Raw genomic sequence first — 19,633 nt, forward strand, 5'->3', positions numbered from 1 at the left:
CTGCAGTGATCCAAGACCACAGGGACAAACGCTCTCTTCCCCACCCCACCTTCATCACCTCCCCCTCCAGGAACGAACCAAGGACCAAGACCACACCTGTATTTTCTGGTCTTTTAGTTTGAAAAAAGTATTGATTGAAAGTGTACAACCGAACACGGCGTGGCTGCAGCACCACCGCCAGATTGTTTCACAAAAAAAACCAGAAAGGGCCTTAAATAATCGGGTGCAGATTAAAAAAACCTCAACAGTGAAAAAGTTCTTCCCTCCAAACAGAAATTCACAGGCACAGAAATGGCAACAACCACATGGAGACAATGGGGGGACATCCTCCTCCTGCTCCTCCTCGGCACGGACCGTGCGGCGCGGCGCTCCCGGGCGCGGCTCATCCCGGCTCCCTCTTTGGAATGGTTACGGATGAACAGTGGACATGCCCTTGCTAACCAGACCCGCCCACCCCCCACCAGGACACGGACAAACAAGGCCTCTGCTAAGGCTAAAAAAAGGACAAGACCTGGAGTCTTGAGTTCAGCATGGGTAAGAAACGAGAGTCTGGTGAGCACAGCCCAGTCCCCAGGTGGGCCCTGCTACTCCAGTTTGGCCTTCTTGGTGCTGTCCCCACCGTTCTCCTCTGCTGGTGCTGCTGCCTCCCCCAGTTTCCGCTTCCCACTCTCAGCAGGTGGGTGTGTGTTACGGGGTTTGAAGCTGATAATGATGCAGGTCATGTTATCGCAGCCGGTGCCGTCCCCTGAAGTGTCTGGAGCCAAGCACTGATCCAGCAGCTGGGGAGGGACAGGGCAAGTCAGCAGAGAGAAGAGATACACACTGGGACACCACCCTGAGGCACTGGGCCCACTCCAGCACCTGACAGTGGTCAGGGGCTGCCAGGCCAGAGCTGTGAGGAGGAGTCAAAGCTGTTCCCTGGACAAGAGACAGAGATGGCCTCAGCAGCCCCAGGTTCCTGAATGTGGGCAGAAACTCCTTTGGCTGGACAGCGCCCCTGGGGTCAGACATTGCCTGGAGTGCCCAGGGAACCCATCTGAGGGAGCAGGAGGGCAGAGCCAGGCACCGAGCAGGGATGCAGGAATGCCACATTGCTGGACAGACAGCAGAGCTCCCGCTCTTACCTCTTCTACAATGGAGGAGAGGGGCCGCAGGACTCCATTCTCATCCTTCTGGGTGATCTTTGACTGGATGAAATCCACCACTTCCTGGCTGCTCATCACGTTCCTGCAGAGCAGAGAGGTCAGGAAGGCAGGCAAAGGGAGCACACACGCCACAGTGTCCAACAGGCCTTCCTCAGACTCAGCTCTGGAAGAAGGCTGGAGCAGTGATACCCCAGAGGCACAACAGTTCCCTCAGCACTCACCAGATTCCATCACAGGCAATGACCATGAAGTCGTGGTCGTCGTTTATTGTCAGCACTTTGATGTCAGGCAAGGCAGAGATCATCTGCTCTTCTGGAGGGAGGTTCTTGTTCCGCTTGTAGAAGTGATCCCCTGTGGGGGGGAGGAAGATGTCTGGGCACAGGCAGTGCTGTGCCCTGCCACAGGGCATTCCTAGTGGGGCAAGTCAGTGCTCCCACAACCTGGCATCAGGCTGAGGGCCACGAAGCAGAGGAACCATTGCAGGTTCCAGGTGTAAGCTCTGACAAGCCCAGGGAAGAGGGGTCTTGGCCAGCTCAGCCTCTCTTTACTCCAAACCAAGTGCCCCGTCCCCACCTCCTGGGGCAACCAACACCAGGCCAACAGCACACAGCACCTGTCACCTCTGAGGAGGCTGGGGCTGCCCCATCCCTGGAATTGTGTAAGGCCAGGCTGGATGGGGCCTGGAACAACCTGGTCTAATGAAAGTGTCCCTGCCCATGGCTGTGGCTGGAACTGGTTGAGCTTTAAGGTCCCTTTTCCCACCCAAACCACTCCAGGGTTTATTTTATGATTCAAAGTTCCCTTGAAAAAACTGGCCCTCAGCTCTGACTAGCAGCTTATCAGGAATCATCCTATGAAGGGACTTCCAGGGCCACCACAAAATAGCAAGTGGGAATGCCAGTGTCTCCCTAGATAAACTCCTTATTTCCATCCTAGAGGGGTGTTTTATATCTTTACACTAAGATAATGATTTCAGTGGTTTGGGTCCTTCTGCACACACTCAGATAAATAAATGGGCTCAGCCATGAAGCCGGGTCTCCAGGGAGCAACACATCAAGATTCCTCAATAACCCAGTAAGCAGGAAAAGTCCTGTTCCAGAGGCAGCAGTCTGGTTTTGGGACAGTTTACATGAGGTGGTTTCTGACAACCCAGCTGCTGTCACAACAACCTGGGATGTGTCAGATGATGCTTTCCACTGGTGTCCAACTGCTTCATAGCCGTTTTCCCCAATTAGACTGAAATCTCCCATCAAACACTGAAGAGGTTTCACTCATCTCATTAAAAACTGTTCACAGCCTCAGGGGCTGGCAGTGCTGTCAGCGTGGCTCTCTGGAGGCCAGGCCTGCCAGCATCCCCCCTCCCCTCCCTGCTCACCGATGGCCCTGGAGAGGTTGAGGCCGCCGTTCACCCTTCCGTCCATGGTGACCTTGCCACCAGCATTCTTTATCCTGGCCAGCTCCACCTCGTCCTCTGGCTTGTGGTCGTAGGACATGTCGACGGCCTTGCCGCCCTCGGACACGACGCAGCGCGAGTCGCCGGCGTTGGCCACGATCAGCTGCTTGCCCCGGATGAGCGCCACCACGGCCGTGGTCCCGCTGTCTGAGCCAGGCTGCAGAGACAATTCTGGTGAGATTTCTTTCTCTAGCTCTCTGTCAGGTCGTTAAGGGAACCAGCTGCACAGCCTCAGCAGTGTCCCAGATCCCAGGGTGCTGCATCACAGCCCGTAAGCACACACGGAACAATGGAGAAGGCCTGAGGGAAGCGGGAAACACCAGGAGTGTGCTCACTGAGGGTTAGGCAACACCTCCATCCCAGTCTCATGCAGCATGGTGGGTCAGGATTCTGTGGCATTCCACAGGTCCGTACCCTCTGCTCTGATGTGCTAATTCCAACCCCAGCCCAGCTTGAGCACATCCTCGCTTCAAGTCAGGACATTTCCCCAAAGGGAGAAATTGGCACCTTGGAAGCCACGTCCCCTTTTCCTGACCCCTGGGTGCCTGGCCTGCCTGACTGCACCATCACAGGCTGAAGAGCCTCAGCCCTGCCCAGTGAGGAGCTGTGCTGTGCCCTGGAGCAGTGGTGCCAGCAGAGCCCTCCTGCTCTTGTCCATGCTCTCCCTCCAGTGCTTTCCAAGCACCTCACACCCAGCACCAGGATCAGCCTCTTTGATCTCAACCTGCCTTCCAGATCCAGGCCCATCCCTCAGCTTTTGCACAAGCCCAGGCTGTCAGCAGCTCCCTCAGCCCCAGGAGAGTGCACAGGGTGTTCTGTCCCCACCTAAACAGGAACAACCCCCAGGTGAGTCTCCCAAGTGCCCCTGGCTCCACGCTAAGCTGCAGAACACAAAACCAGGGTGTGCACCTCCTCTTTCCCCTCCATGCCCGGTAACAACATTTCCTCCTCTTCATCTTCATCCTCCTCTGCTTCTTCAGTGTCATCTTCATCATCTTCATTCTCTGCTTCTTCACTGCTGTAACCGTCCTCATCCTCACTACATTCCTACAAGAAAGGAGAGATACCACAGGAGTCACACAGGACCCTTGGCGCTGTCCCCCCGTGGGTCCCTCCATCCTGGGGACCTATGATCAGTACCCCCAGAGGGGTGAGGTGACCTGCCACATGTCCCCCACACTTGATGGCTACAACCAGAGCAGCTGGTATCACTACAGCAGTGGATGAAGGGATGGTGCATGCAGCAGGACCAGGGGCTATCAGCTATGGCTGCTGCAGGATGAGGGTGCGTCCTTCGGGGTTAGCTCAAAAAGCCCAAACATTCCCATGGGATGGCCTCAAAGGATCAGCCTGAAACACCTGCTCCTAGGAACACACCTAGGATAAGCCAGAGGCTCATCTCAAGTACCACCATAAGCAATGCATTCTGCCCAGCCAGAAGGCCACTCTGTTCCAGTGCTGTTTCCTACCTCACTGTCTTCCTCCTCTTCCTCAACCTCATCTGACTCATCCTCACTGTCCTCAAAAAATTTGGATTTGGTTGTGCGCTGGGGCTTTCCTGTGGAGGAGCAGGAGGGCCCGGCCTCCCCAGTAGAAGAGGTGACGGCCTCGTCACCTTTGCCTAGTTCAGGCTTCTGCAGAGCAGGGCTGTCGCCTCCAGCGCTGGCTTTGTCTGAGGTGGAGGAAATACCCGTGACTTCTTCGTCTGGCTTCCCGTTCTTCCTCTCCTTGTGGTCGGGAAGCTCCCCTGGGTCAGCCTCTCCATTCATATTTGACTCCCCATCATGCTGCTTGCCTGTCCCCTCCACAGCGTTATCCCCAGCTGCAGCTACAGACTTGGCTTTGAGGTTCTTGGTGCAGTTTTGTCCATAACGTGTGAGAAGCTCCTCGATGGTCATTGTGGCTTCTTCATGCAGAAGAGCAGCTTCCTCATTATCCACTGCAAATGGAAGAGGGAGGGGACAAGGACAGAGAGGATGAGAGAGAAGGACACCCAGCAGGCTGGGTCCTGTGCTGAGCTGGTCCAGCTGAGGCTGCTGCTGGCAGAGCCCCAGCAGCGCTCCCCAGGCTGACTCTGAGCACACAGCCAGGCCGTGCCCTCCCACAGCTCCAGATGCCACAGGTGAGCAGGATGGGAACAGCTTTGCCCACAGCACAGCCTGCCAGTGCCCCAGAGCTGTGCTTCCTGGCCGACTGACAGCACCACAGAGTGTTTGCATCAGGCATGGGGGCTGGTGGGAGCACAGTGCACACATCAGGTGTGTGGCCAGGGCGTAGAGCCTCATTTGCCCAAGCACAAGCTCCTTGGGAGCTGCAGGGAAGCAGAGCCACCACTGCCATGTGCAGGTTTGGTCATTAATGCTGCAGCTAGGAACAAGAGAACAGCTGAAACACCCCAGGGATCCCCCCCCAGCTGCCATTTGGACAGGTACAGCAGGTCAGAGCACAGCTTTGGCCATCTCCCAAGTGGGACCAGACAGAAAGTGGGATGGCTTTCCCCAGTGACCATGGGCCAAACACCACTGCTTCCCTGCTGACACCCCCTTGCATATAGTTTGCTTTGCAATTTAATCCCAGAAGGAAAACAAATACAGATAGTCCAAATGCTCCTGAAAATACAGAACAAAAAGAATGAAAACCCACCCACCCACCCACTTCTTCCCTGTCAGCTGGAGAAAAAAAAACCCACAAATTGAGCATTTCCAGACTGACATATTGTTCCAGGTGACGGGATCACCTTGCATCTGTCTCAAGGCTGGTCACAAGGTACTCAGTCAGAGCAGCACAGGATTCCACCCCAGGAAACACCGCCTGGGCTGGCAGCCACTTGCTTCTTTGTGGGAAGAACTGCTGAAAAGACCAGGATCTGCCTCAATCCTGTCTGCACTTGGTGGCTGCCACCAGCCAGGGGGAGCTGAGCACTGCACACCACATCCCAGCTCAGAATTCCTGACATACCCTGGAACCCTGCAACTCATGGAGGAAACTCTATAGAAAATGGTGACAGGCCATTTTGTTATCCATAGCATTAAGCTTGCAAATGGATAAAGGTTCCCCCCTAGCACCAGCCCAAAGCCATGGACAATGCTACAGGGCAGTAGCTCAAGTCAGCCAAAATTTAACTGAGAAACTGGGACAGAAAACTTTGTGCCCAAGGAGACTTGACCCTGCTGCTCTACATCCCTGTCCTGGAGCTGCAGCCTTGTCTGTGCAGTGGCATCTGACTTACCATCATCTTCATCAGCAACTTTCTCCTTCTCATCTTCATCGTCCTGAGGCCGCCCAGCCATCTGAGAGAGCTCCTTGATCACCTCCTCTGTGGTGAGCTTGGCATCAATGGCCAAGAATGCATCTTCCAGGGCCTGTGTGTGAACAAAGGCATGAGTGGGCAGCTGCCCCTTCCCTCCAGGATGCCTGCCGGCCATGCTGTGCAATCCAGTCTCTTCCAGCTTGCAGAATGTAATCACAGCACAGCTGCAGCTGGCAGAGACCCACAGACTTCTCCTGCTCCAGCAGGGACACCCAGGACTATGCCCAGGCAGGTTCTGGACATCTCCAAGAATGGAGACTCCACCACCTCCCTGGACAACCCACACCCAGCTGGGTACTGACACAAGGGCTTTCCTCTGTGCAGGGCAGAGCTGGCTCCTTACCTTTTGCAATTTGCCTTCCTTGTAGGCCTTCTGGTCTTTGATGATCTCAGGGAGGTACTTGGCACAGTACAGGGCAACTTCTTCGCCTGAAAAAGAGCAGAAACTATTTAAAGAGGCTGCTCCTTCCAGACAGAACCTGCTCTTGAGCAGCTGAATTCCTGAGGTAAATCCTGGGACACAAGCCAGAGTTGCTCCAGACACAGAGCAGTGACACAGCAGCTGAGTGTGGGGATCCTGCTGACACCTCCCCAGTGGGATGTGCAGATGGCCCTGGCACTCTCAGAGCTCCAAACCACCAGGTTTGGACAATGCTGACAATGCTGTGGACTTCCTGAGAGGGAGCTTAGGCTGACTCTTTAGGTCCAGCCTACCTGGAAATCTTTAATTTCACATGTCAGTGAAAGCAGAAGGAAAGGGAAGCTTTTGCTCACTGCAGGTTCTATTGGAGCATTACCAATGTGCAGTGAGCACACAAAAAGTGTTCTGTCTCCTAGTGTGTGCTCCAGACCAAGGGCAATGAGATCCCAGAGACTGAGATGAACCTCTCAGGAGATAGGGCAGTCACTTGTGCAAGATAAACAGCAGCCAGAACACTGTGCTGAGAGCACAGGGGATAACAGTACTGAGAGACAGCTCAAGTGCTCATCCTAGAGCAGCTGAGAGATTTTTAAAAGGCAGAAACTCCCCCAGCTTGGTAAGTAATGGTGTCAGTTATGGAAAAGGGCATTGGGGGGAGGGGGGGCATTTGTTTAGCTCCTGAAGGTGCTATTAAGAGAGAAGGAAGAGTAAACATTGAGGGATGATGAATTTCTGTAGTTTATCTTGAACAGGGCAAAATAGAATAGTGTGAGTTGTCAGAAATCACACTAGTTATTGAGGTTTTCACATGAGCAAAGAACAGTGTGGGACACAGGAATGTGGCTCACACCTCACTAAGAAAAATTAGAGCCAGAAACTGAGAAACAAATGAAATGACTGCACAGAAAGAGAGGAGCAGAGCAAGCTGCAGGCAGGTGGAAGCTCCCACTGCAAGGTCTAGGAACATCCTGAGGCTGTGCTGGACCAACCATTCCCTGTCACAGTACAAAGAAGTAGCAGTGTGGGTGGCTGGGCACAGCAAGCCAGAGCCTCCCTGCACCTGGGGCTTTCCTGTAGGTACAACCAGAGCCACGTGGGCTCCTTTCCTGTGGGCTACAGGTGGGTTTTTCACATGATGGACCAGCCACACAACTCCTGCTGCACATCCCAACTCCTCTGCCCTTCTCTGAGCACAGCAGAGACTGTGTGGGCAGCTGGGCATCAGGAAGAGCTGTGCAGGCAGGAGCAAAGCTCTGTGAGGGAATGGGGAGCCAGGGAAGCAAGAGGAAAGCAGCAGCCAGCCATCAGTTCAGCAAAGGGAACACACTGGGAAGCAGAGAAGTGGGGAGATTTGGGAGAAAGACGGACAAGGGACTTTTCCAATGCACCTGCAGAGAAGGGATCAAGTGGCCATGGACAGAGAACAGAAACAGCCAAATGGCTGCTGCTACATAGTGCTGCAAAGCATTCCATGGTCCAGGGAACAGAGACTGGCTCTGACCTGGGGACACTGGAGAGGACCTCTGACAAGGGCCTAGAGTGACAGGACAAGGGGGAATGGCTCCACACTGACCGAGGGCACTGCTAGATGGGATATAAGGAAGGAAGTCTTGCCTGTGAGGGCTGCGAGGCCTTGGCCACTAGTGTTTTCTCCAAAAACACCTCTTGGAGGGAGATGAAAAATTGTTAGCTGTCTCCATGAGATGGAAGCTGAAGGACAGTGATGTCCTCAGTGCAGAGCCCAAGTGCCAGCAGAGGCTCAAGGTCAGTGTTTGAATAACAGATCTCTTGGTCAAACAATACTGATCACTGCAGGGCCCAGCAAAGAGCAGGAACCAACAGCAGCCTCTGACAGGTGCAGCACAGAACCGAGTGTGGTGTGGGTCAGGTAAAGTGGCCTTGGGAGGCAGCACTGTGATCTGCAGCTGCTCACAGACACAAATCCCTCTGACTTGCTCTGTCCATTGCTGCTCCACCCTTCCAGCCCCATGGTGAATACCAAGAGAGGACTGCTGTGGTTCAACCCCAGGCGGCAACTAAGCACCACCCAGCCACTTGCCCACCTCTCCTGGAACTGGGGAATGGATTGGAAGAGTAAAAGGCAGGAAGCCCTTGAGTTGAGAGAAGTTTAAAACAATTTGTTTTAAACTTTAACTTTTTGTTATTGTTTTTATTATTAAAACAATAATAATAATTTTTTAAAAACAGTGAAAAAGCAAATAGCAGAAAGGGAGAAATAAACCTCAAGACAGATGAGCAATGCAAGATACGTGTCAGTGAAGACACATTATTAAAATAAAGGCTAAAGCACAAGTAGACAGCCATAGGGACTGAGCAAACACTCCCTGCTCCCCATTCAAGGGGCAGAGTGCCCAAATATCATCCCACAGAATCTGGGGGCAGGGAGGCCAGAGCACATAAAAAAGGACCTGGGGAAGGCAAAAACCTGGCCCAGCAGCATCTTTCAAACACTGCAAGCCTTGTCCACAAGAGAGAAACATAAGAGAAAAACTGATCCATTAAATGGAAAATGCTAATATGTAAAAAAAAGCCCCAAAATCACCCTTTTCCAAATAAGGCAGTAATAAAAACTTTTCCCAACCTATCTGGAGCAGGAAGCTTACTGGAATGTTTCAGGCTGAGAGATGAGCAAGGTATATAAGAGAAGCTAAACTCAGTTTCTGTACTGCCAGCTAATACAGCTTAGCAAGGTTCCCACCCAAAACCTTACTCTTACATAGGAGAGACCTGAGAAATTGCTTCAAACTTAAGAACAAATGCATCAGTAAAATCACACAATAGTAGGGGATGGGCAAAAGCTGTTCTTCTAATTCAGATTTATCCATGTCCTTCCTGATATGGCTTGTCCAGGGCGAGCTGTAGGGATTCAATCACCAGAAATCTAAAATATGAGTTAGAAACTCATGCCAGTGCTTTGCCATCCCATGCCTATCTCAGATCTTCCCTATTGTGTTTAAGAACCCCAAACACAATACTTGTCCTATACTAACAGGACTGTCACGAGTGCCCAAAGCCTCTCTAAAGCCCAACACATGGTGTAAGACCTTGGCAGCTGAGAAACCAACACACTGAGCTCAGAGGAGAATAGATGGTTTGATACTCTTCATTCTTGACCCATTTTTGGTCGATGCTCCTTGTCTTTATTTCTGTCTGACACACACACAGAGTTCCTGAGGTGAGTGGCTCCTGATCCCTACATCCCATTTGCTTGTAATTCCCTGTCTCTCAGCACCAACTCATCATCCCCACATTCTCAAAGACACCCTTCAGGACATCAGTGATTGCTCCACATGGGTCCCTGCACACTCTACGATGAAGTTCAGGAAAATACATTCTTCAGAGCGAGATGACCTTTTGGAAGAGCTGCTTGCTACATCCACAGCAGTGACAGTCACAAACTGGACACTGTTACAGAGCCAATGAACAGGAGGAAACAGGCAGCTCCGTTTAGCTGCTGCACACAGATCTTCAAAGAGCCTTCAAATAAACCATTAAACGTTTTCCATACTAAGCTGCCACAAGAAAAGCAGTGGGGTTAGATAGGAGCAGAATGTGGGATGGCCACTGGGAGAGCTCCCTGAAAAGCTATGTTGTTCAATACCTACATAAATTAACAGGAAAAGAGGCCAGTAAACCATGATGGATCACTCAGGATGATCAAAATTAAAATAAATTGCAAGATTTAACAGCAGATTTTGAGCTCTTACATTATATTGGCAGAGCAAATTCTGTAATAATATTAGCAGTAATATTTAATAGCAATAGTCAGTCATACAAGCAGAGAGAAGCTTTGGACTCCTCTTGACCAGAAAAAAAAGACACAGAGTCCAAAAGTAAAGGTGAAAACTACTACCAGAGTGATTATTCACTCATTCCTTGTGTCGTGGATACTGCAGTGAAATTACCAGTGAAATTATTTAACCATATCTTTTTCAAACAATGATTCTATGCAAAATGCACAGTGTAAATAATCACCAAACATAGAAACCTTTTTTAAATGCAATCAGACAAATTTGTGAAGAGTTAGCTCATCCAGAAGACTCCACCAGGTCTCCAGGATGGAATGGCTGCAATCTCCAGTTCAAGGATCCCTTACAGGGAACGGATCTGCCAGTTTTGATTTTCACTCCTTCCTTGGGCAACCACTAGAACACACTGCCTAGAGTCAGTCTCAGGTGATTTATCTTACTTTTTCTTCTGTGACTCTCCTGCCCAGTTTATCCACCATAAAAACAGCCAGCCATTCTCAAAAGGTATAAAAGATGGAATATAAATCTGATTTCATTTTCAGATCAAACCCTGACCTTCCTCCTAGGACCCCTAAGAGTTCAGAACCTCCCTGGATGTTATCTATGAAAGAAAATGCTTCCATCAAAGAGCAGAATTCCTAACAACAGATGGATGCCCCAGGGGTCCCTCTGAAGGACAGGACAGAGCAGAGTGGATGCAGTTACCTCCGTGTCCATCGTAGACAGAGAACATGGCTGTTTCACTGTCCAGCTCGGGAATGCAGTTGTGGGCATCCTGAAAGAGAGAGCAAAGGTTTGAAATGACAGGGATTGCATTAGACCCACAGAAAATCATAGGAACACAAATTTGTTTGGGTTGGAAAAGCCCTCTGAGCTCAGCCACCGCCCCAGCACTGCCAACCCAAAGTGCTGTCCCATGCCCCCAGGTGCCACATCTGCACTGCTTTTAAACCCCTCTAGGGATGGGGACTCCACCCCGGCCCTGGCCAGCCTGTGCCAGGGCTGGACAAACCTTTCCATGAAGAAATTGCTCACAATAGTCAACCTGAACCTGCCCTGGCACAGCTTGAGACTGCTTCTTCTTCTCCTGTCCATTATTTCCAGGGAGACAAGTGTGACCCCCACCTGGCTGCACCCTCCCGTCAAGGAGTTGCAGAGAGTGAGAAGGTCCCCTTGATCCTCCTTTTCTGCAGGCTGAACCTTCCCCAGCTCCCTCAGCCATGTGCTCCAGACCCTTCCCCAGCTCCATTCCCATCTCTGGGCAAAGCACAAGGCCCAACACCCCCACAAGCCACGGACAGAGCACAGCCCTTCTCTGCATAAGGTCTCTGTGGAGCAGCCAGCTTTGAGGAAGGCACCCCCATGATTTTTACAGCCTGAACTCCTTCCCCTATGGTCAGGCAAACCCACCTTGGCTATTGCAACACAGCCTGGAACAGATGTCCAGGCTGAACCCTTCTCATAGGCCCTTCCCCTGCCCAGCTAACCCCCAGACATTCCTTCAATCCAGCCCTCACCGCCTGACACATCCCACACTCTGTGCTCAGGAAGAACATGTATCCTGTAATATGTTCAACAATGTGATCTTTTCTGTAGTTCATCACCTTCAGTGTGCTACAATTGCCCCAAAACACTGGGCTACTCCAAGACAGCAGTCTCAAATATCTGGATGTGTCCATGCTGCCAATAATATTCCAAAATTTACACACGCACAGAACTAGATCCCAGCCCAGCAACCACCGAGCTCTACTGGTTTTTTAGGTATGACTCCTTGGATAAGGTCTCTTCACCCTCCAGAGTTCCAGTTTTCTGTAAAAAGAGAACTTTGTTCCTTGCTCAGGAAACAGGAACAGAGAGGTTCTGGGTTTATGCAGCACTCTTTGCAATGGAACTGCTGGCACTGGGATGAAAAGAGCTTCTGAACAGACAAGTGACCATCTGAGCTCAAAACTGAATGGTAATGCAGGAAATTTCCCCAACCCTCACTGGAGAGCAAATGAAAACAGAGATAAACCAAGCAGCAGCATTTTTGTGCTCACTTTTCTGAGCATTCACAGAAACCAGCGAGACAGAGTGTGAACCCCCAACACAATAACTGGGATAAGCCCCAGGTGACCAAACAGCGGTGTAATTAAAGAGATGCAAATGCTGCTGCGGAGGAAACCCAGCACTGGCACCAAAACCAGTCCTTGCTGCCCTTGCTGAGCCCCTCGGGGCCTGTCCTGGTCTGTCCCCTCACCAAACCCCACCCGAGGGCAGACGGGCGGGGCTGGCACACGCGGTGGGGGCTCAGGTCTCGCCCGCCCTGGGGCTGGCTCTGACCCGCGGCTCTGCCCCACTCCCAGCTCCAGCCCCGGGGTTGGCGGCTCTGCCCCACTCCCAGCTCCAGCCCCGTGGCTGGCGGCTCTGCCCCACTCCCAGCTCCAGCCCCGGGGCTGGCGGCTCTGCCCCACTCCCAGCTCCAGCCCCGGGGCTGGCGGCTCTGCCCCACTCCCAGCTCCAGCCCCGGGGTTGGCGGCTCTGCCCCACTCCCAGCTCCAGCCCCGGGGCTGGCGGCTCTGCCCCACTCCCAGCTCCAGCCCCGGGGTTGGCGGCTCTGCCCCACTCCCAGCTCCAGCCCCGTGGCTGGCGGCTCTGCCCCACTCCCAGCTCCAGCCCCGGGGCTGGCGGCTCTGCCCCACTCCCAGCTCCAGCCCCGTGGCTGGCGGCTCTGCCCCACTCCCAGCTCCAGCCCCGGGGCTGGCGGCTCTGCCCTCGGGGCACAGCCAGGTCCTGGCACTGCCAACCCACCAGCACAGCAGTGAAGCCTCCACGTGCTGCCCGAGCAGTGTGCGGCCAGCCCCGCTCAGGGATCTGCAGGGACTGCCCTCTGTCAGTCACCTCCTGCGCTGAAGGAGCTCACAAAGGTTCCAGAAGTCTGCTCCGCCACCCTGGGATCCCTCACTCGCCCCAGCCACCTGAGTGGTTACTGTAACAGCGGTGAAAAACTGTCTGAAACATCAAACACCCAATTCAGCTGAAGTGAGTAAGCAAATTAATAAATTAGCCTGAGAGGTCATTTAACAGATCTCCATATTTTGGACCAAACTCTCAGTTTTTGCAGCAAGGGCTTTTGTTCTGAGCCTGGGAGAGGAATGAAGCTGCAAACGGGGGCTGTTGGTGTCTCACTGTGGGGGTACAGTCAAAGCAGGAGCGAAGAGTTTGGAGAAGTCCCAGCCAAGCACATCCTGTGCCTCCCACTGTACCCCAGAGCACTCCTCTGGACCATAAAACTGACTTCAGACCTTTTCTTTGTTGCTTCTAGCACCTAATACAAGTTTTTTTTTTTTCTTTTTGTATCCTTATTCTTGGGGTCCCTCATCTGCCCCAAACATTTCCTCGCTCCCAAAGTAACCTCTCTGGACTAAGCTACAGTATTTCTGCAGAGCCCTGTACAGCCACCTCACTTGCAGGCTCCTAAAACCCAAGCTCAAGGTGACAAAAAGCTGCTTTACACCCAAAACACCCGTGAGTTACCAGGTGCACACTCTGACTGGCTTCACCAACTCACACAGAACCACAGCATTAAGCACAAACATTTGCTCAGGACTATCTCCAAGCCTTGTAGAAGAGCAAAAGTGCAACTGAACATGAAGAGAATGAAAAAACAAAACAAGGTAAGACATAGAGCAGAGCGCAAAGAGCTGGAATGCAAGAAAACTGACGGCTCAGCTGTGTGTGAAATACACATCTCCCATCAGGCTCAGAAGCAATCTGAAGCAGGTTCAACTCCTGCCATCTGCTTGTTTCTTGGGATAACCCAACTAAACAACATCCACACTGATGGCCTCAGTGCTGCCTGTGCCAGCAGGCATAAACCAGAGGTGTTGGGCAGTGCAGAACCCACATCTGCAGCTGGGGCCTCACCCAGCCGCTGCTCAGGCACCAGCAACAGCCCCAGGTGAGCAAAGGCAGAGCCCTGTCCCAGCTGGGGGAGGGCTGAGTGACCCCACCACATCACAAACCAGGGTCACTCTGCTCTCCCTCACCTCAGTCCCGCTCCCTGACACCCCCCGGCTCTGTGCAGGGGGTGCTGGGCCCCTGGCACCCCCCGGCTCTGTGCAGGGGGTGCTGGGCCCCTGGCACCCCCCGGCTCTGTGCAGGGGGTGCTGGGCCCCTGGCACCCCCCGGCTCTGTGCAGGGGGGGGCTGGGCCCCTGGCACCCCCCGGCTCTGTGCAGGGGGTGCTGGGCCCCTGGCACCCCCCGGCTCTGTGCAGGGGGTGCTGGGCCCCTGGCACCCCCCGGCTCTGTGCAGGGGGGGGCTGGGCCCCCTCACACCTCAGCTCTGTGCAGGGGGTTGCCAGAGCTGCTTACACACATGTTAATCCCTTTGAAATCACACTCAGTGCTCCAGCAATGTCCCCATGCCACTGGCAAGGACCACTCAGACACTGCCAGCCACACACATCCTCTGAGTGAATCTCAGGAGCACAAGCACCAGCTCTGTATCTTTTACCCTGAGAACCAGCGCCCAGGGCTGGACACACAGGGAGGAGGAAGCACCTCTGGTCACTGATTTGTCACCTCTACAACTGCTGTCACACTCCAAGAGGTGGTGAAGTGTCTGACAAAAAGGCTTGTGGACCTAGGTCTGAAAAAATTCAATGTCTCACAGCCTGAATGGGACATCCTCTCCAAACCAGCCACAGGTCTACGAAGCAAACACTGAGAGATGCACCTGGGGTGGCTGCAGGGACAAGGACTAATCCTTATTGGATTCAGCTGTTAGCTGGCTGCCCAGAAGGGAAAACAAAGCAGCACATTACTGGTACCCACAGAGGGTCTGAAGCTCACAGACCTGCAGGGCCAGCAGCCCCACACTGCCCTCACACCAACCAAGAGCTCTTAGAGCAGTTCCTGCAGCCTCCTACACTGGGGGGACACAGGCAAGCACCTGGAGCCTCAGCCACATGTGGCTCTGGGGGCAGCTCATCTGCCCACAACGAGCCCAGCAAAGCCAGGACTGGCAACAGGAGACTAAGAGCAGCCGTGAGAATACTTCCTACAGATTTTCCTATAAATAAATATAAACAGGGAGGAAGCACAGCAAGGCACCGACAACTCATCTCAGGGGAGAAAACCAGGCATTTCCCCTGAGAATTTTCCCCTTGCTTTCACTCAAACGCTCTTTCCCTTCCTTTTATACCCGAATTCCTCATTTCTCGCAGGGATTTACCCAGCCGCACGTGTCCCCCACCACACGGGAGGGCTCTCCACGCAGGAGGCGGAACACGCGGCTGTCGTGCGGGATTCGGGAAGGGCTGGGGCGGCATCGGGAGCGGCAAAGTGCCCCTGCCGGCCTCGTGAGGGAGGGACGGCGTGACCGAGAGCCCCCGGACTCCTCGCCGCTCAGCGCCGTCGGGGCAGGACCCCGAGGAGCGCCGGGCGTGGAAGCCGCCGCCCCGCCAGCCTCACCCCCTCACCTCCATGGAGACGCGCCATCCCTGCATGGCGCTGAACCCGAAGTGCAGCGGGCGCGGCCCGAGCCCGGCGCCGTCCCCGGAGCTCTTCACCGTGTTGGGCTGCGACAAGTAGGCGCCCATTGCGGCCGCGGCGGCCTCGGTCGGCGGCGACCGGACCGGACCGGGGGGCGCGGGCGGACTGCGGAGGCGGCGGGACCTCGCACCGGCGGGCGGCGACCGGAAGTCGCGCGGCCGGAAACTCGGCGGCCGGAAGCGCCGACCATAGAGGCGCGGCTAGAGCGGCACCGCGGCCCGCTCCGCCCCGGGACTACCTACACGGCCCGCAGGCGGCTTCGACCTGCCCTGAGGCTCCTCCGGGGGAACAGCGGACTCAGGACCGGCAATACCGCCGCCAGCCGGTGCCGCGGGCAGCCGCTCGCACAGATAAAGCCGCGCAGACTCACAACGAGTAGAATTATTGCTCAGCCCCTCTGTAAGAGCAGCCTTTGCGCACACAACACCTTGTATAGGCTGAGTCACGCCCACCGGCCAATCAGCGACCCTGAGGGCCCTCTCTCGCTATCTCATTGGCTGTTGCACGGGGCTGCCCCGCCCTATTCACGATCCTTCACGGCCCTTCGCGCAGGGCGCCCCCTGTCGTGACGCATCGCGGAGTCCCGCCCGCCGGCCTCTGGCGGGTGCTGACGCGCGGCTCGCGGCGCTGATTGGCTGCGGCAGAGGCCCCACCTCGCTCGGCGCGTTACGCAGCGCGGCGGTTGCGGCGGAGCCGTGCTCGGGACCGGGAGGTGCTGCGGGCCCGGTAAGTGCGCGGCTCCCACCCCTCGCCCCCCGCCTCGCCCCGGCACCGACCAGGTCGGGCGCCGTTGGCAGGCCTGGGCCGCGGCCCCTGTTGACAGGCCCAGCGGGCGCGGCCCGGTCCGGCGCGGTGGGCCCGGTCCGGCCTGGCGCCTCACGGACCGCGCCTCTCCCTCAGAGTGTGCGACCGCAGCATGTCGGAGGGCGAGTCCAAGCAGGTGCCCAGCAGCGGCTCCGACCCCAAGCCGGAGCCCGCCTCGTCTGGCCCGGGGATGACCTCGGTGTCTGCGCCGGTGACTTCCGCGGCGCCCCCAGAGGAGGAGGAGGAGGAGAGCGAGGACGAGTCTGAGATCCTGGAGGAGTCGCCGTGCGGCCGCTGGCAGAAGCGGCGCGAGGAGGTCAGTGCCGGGAACCGGCTCCCGGAGCTGGGCTGCAGGGGAGCCCGGGCGGGGCCCGGTGGGCGCTTGTGCCGCCTCCCTCCCCCCTTCCCTCCCCAATCCCCGGTCCTCCTGCCACCTGTTCCCGGGACAGCCAGGCCCCGCAGGGGGGTCCGCCGCGCTCCCGGCAGGCGGGGAGATGGGTGGCCCATCTCCTGCCTCCCGGCTGCCGCTCCTCGGCTCGGAGCGTGCGGGCTGGAGCGCAGCCAGGGAGGGATGTGTGCCCTGCCGCAGGCCGCTGTCACGGCCAGCTGCTGCTGCTGAGGAGTGGGGAGTGGCTCCGGCTCTCCCGGTGAAAGATTCACAGATCTTTCTCTCTAGGAGCGGTGAGGAGCAGTGACTGGACAGCTCTAGGTGTTCTCTGGGCAGTGGCAGTACCTGCTGCCGAGGTGGCCAGGTACTCGAGCCGGTTACCCGGGCTCCTGAGCTTTGAATACTCTTTGCTTTGTCGTCTGCAGCCAGGATGCAGCGCAGTCAGCTCACACAGCCTTGTTCCTCGGCCTGTACTGCCCTACCCACCCTCAGTGCGTGTGCTGGCTGCGTCAGGGCACAAGGAGATTACATCCTGGTGTTTGGGACATCTCCTTTTTTCCGTTTCTTGCTGGGCTCTGTTTTTCTTCCTGGGGGCTGTCTGCACGAACTGGTTTCTGCTCGTGCTGGCACCGTGCCTCTCCCCTGGCTGGGCAGGCTGCGCAGCCCTGGCAGGTGCTGACAGCCACACAACGTGCTGCAGCACAAGTGCTGATGGGCCTTTTCTCTGCCGGCTCAGGGGCTGAGCACAGGGGTTTGTCCGCTTTGTCCACCACTGCGAAAAGGGCAGTGCAAACCCCGGGGGTGGTGAGAGAGTCATTTGTTCTGATGTAAATTTGGAGGTTGGAGTAAGGTCAGGGATTCCCTTCAGTTGTTCACCTTTGCTTGCTGAAAGCTGTCATGGTTTGGTGTAATCTGAGCCAAAGGCTGGCGTGGTGTGGTCAGAATGTGCCTGTTCTGGTGTGGCTCTGCAGATTGGTTACAAATGTAGTTTTAACACTAGGAAAAAAAAAGTTTTCTTTTTCTCTTTTTTTTAAAGAAGTGTGAATGTCTGGCTGTGTCCTTCACAGTATCTTCCATACCTGAAGTGCTTTATCTCTTGCCCTGCACTGGAGGCACATGCTGGAGAACAAAGCTGGTTTGTTTGTGTTACCTTTTCAATGCGTTTTATTTAGTACTGACCGTTTGGACACAAAGAGACACAGGGTTTTCTGTGCTCTCCTACACGACAGGTAACATTTGGGAGGCTCTAGTGTTTTCTTTGGGTTTCAGTCCACCCTCAGCAGACAAATGAAATTAATTGACATTTCGGCGTGGCTAAATGATTGACTTATGGCTTCAGGTTGCTGCTGTGGAGGTCAGAGCTCTGCTGTACCACCACAAGCTGAGGGATGGGTGTCAGGGCCAGAGAACACAGTATTGTTGGGTGGCCTGGGTGAGCTCAGGGCTGCTGCTGCTGCTGAAGCCTTCACTCAGTAAGGCTGCACAGACGTGTCTGACTGGGAGGAGCCTCAGCTGCAGCTGACCCTGCAGTGAAATCCTGCTGTGTCTCTGGATTTCACATGTGAATTTGTGTCTCAGTTAGCCCCCAACTCGTGGAGAGGCTTTTCTTGCCTGAACTGCATGACAGCAGACTGTCTTTGCTGTCATAATCATTTGGGCTGATCTGCTGTCTGGAGTAAACTCTTGCACTGCAGATGTCCTAGCCTGGAGTTTATTTGGTGTAACAGCTTTGCTGAGTGTCCCAGAGCAGAGTGCCCTTTTTCCTCAGTCCACACTGGTTATTCCTGTCTGTGCAGTGTGTTAACAGGCTCTTACTCACACCGCTCTCAGGAGATGGTGTCACTTGTGAAAAAAAGCATTTGCCGACCTTTTCCCAGTCATGCAATCCCGATCTTTTACTATGGCAGTGCCTGCTGAATGTGGGATGAGGTGGCACCGTGGAAACAATGAGACATGATAATCTGGAGAGGAATGGGTGCACACACACGGTTGAGACAGCGTGTTCTGCCTGTGCTCTGGTACTTCCTATGTGTGACAGCCTTTCCTGCTTGCTCCGAGTGCCGTGCTCCGGGTGTAAGCTTTGAAATGTAATGGCCTCGCTTTATTGCCTTTTTTTTTTTTTTTAAAGATTGTTTCACCATCCATGAGCGATGCACTCGCTGCAGCAGAGGTGGAGCTGTGCCGGCAGTGCAGGGAGGGGTGGGCCGGCTGTGCGCCGGGGATGTCGGTGCCTGCTTACCGAAACGAGCAGCTCTCGGCGGGACGGTGCCCGCGCCGCCGGTCCCGGAACGGTGGCGGGGGGCAGGACGGCCTGCGCTGGCCATGCCGGCCCCGCACGCCCGGGCTGCTGCTCCCGGTTCGGGGAAAGCGGTCTCGGGCCTTCCCTAGGGGCCCGCGGCCCGTTCGGAACCGGGATCGGGACCAGAACCAGGGCCGGTCCCGGGGCACCGCCGGGCGGGGCCGGGGGCCAGGGCGGGGCCCGCGGAGCGTTACATCACCGACGGCTGCTTCCATTGGCTGCAGTCCTCTCTCGCCACGCCCCGGGGCGGCCACACCCTCGTGGCCACGCCGGTCTCGGGGAGGGGACCGGGGCAGCGCCGACCGAGCGGGCACCGAGCGGAGCTGAGCCGTGTCCGCCAACGAAAATACACTGGTTCACAAGGGGGAACGCTGCTGGGAACAGGGATGAGCGGGGGCAGGAGCGGGTGGAGTGCAGCCCTGCGGAAAGGGACCGCAGGGACCGGGTGCTGGGCGGCCCCAGCTCGGCTGGAGCGACCATGTGCCCTGGCATCGAGAGGGCAAACCT

General features: G+C 55.4%; 2 protein-coding genes across 2 annotated transcripts in view; one reads left to right on the plus strand and one right to left on the minus strand.

Annotated features, from left to right (window-relative positions):
* Nucleotides 1-97: 97 nt before the first annotated feature.
* On the minus strand, nucleotides 98-15,783 carry PPM1G (protein phosphatase, Mg2+/Mn2+ dependent 1G). The gene is made up of 10 exons (XM_009099877.4): nucleotides 15,563-15,783; nucleotides 10,805-10,874; nucleotides 6,252-6,337; nucleotides 5,828-5,960; nucleotides 4,068-4,537; nucleotides 3,508-3,645; nucleotides 2,521-2,755; nucleotides 1,367-1,496; nucleotides 1,125-1,227; nucleotides 98-779 (listed from the first exon to the last, which is right to left on the minus strand). The coding sequence occupies exons 1-10, from the start codon at nucleotides 15,680-15,682 to the stop codon at nucleotides 585-587; spliced, it is 1,680 nt and encodes a 559-aa protein (XP_009098125.1). The 5' UTR covers nucleotides 15,683-15,783; the 3' UTR covers nucleotides 98-584.
* Nucleotides 15,784-16,229: 446 nt separating this feature from the next.
* NRBP1 (nuclear receptor binding protein 1) overlaps nucleotides 16,230-19,633 on the plus strand; it is a 34,158-nt gene continuing 30,754 nt past the window's right edge. The window contains exons 1-2 of the mRNA XM_009099879.4: nucleotides 16,230-16,361; nucleotides 16,536-16,755. Coding sequence (XP_009098127.1) covers nucleotides 16,552-16,755 — 204 coding nt within the window. The 5' untranslated portion in view covers nucleotides 16,230-16,361; nucleotides 16,536-16,551. The remainder of the gene's footprint in view (nucleotides 16,362-16,535; nucleotides 16,756-19,633) is intronic.

Source organism: Serinus canaria, chromosome 10 (assembly GCF_022539315.1).
Source record: "Serinus canaria isolate serCan28SL12 chromosome 10, serCan2020, whole genome shotgun sequence".
NCBI lineage: Eukaryota > Metazoa > Chordata > Aves > Passeriformes > Fringillidae > Serinus > Serinus canaria.

Excerpts from the sequence above, each read along its gene's own strand:
- PPM1G (XM_009099877.4), bottom strand. The coding sequence starts at position 15,682 with ATGGGCGCCTACTTGTCGCAGCCCAACACGGTGAAGAGCTCCGGGGAC. Across the intron at positions 10,875-15,562 it reads GATGGCGCGTCTCCATGGAG|GATGCCCACAACTGCATTCC; the intron begins GTGAGGGGGTGA and ends TCTCTCTTTCAG. Across the intron at positions 4,538-5,827 it reads AGTTGCTGATGAAGATGATG|TGGATAATGAGGAAGCTGCT; the intron begins GTAAGTCAGATG and ends TTCCATTTGCAG.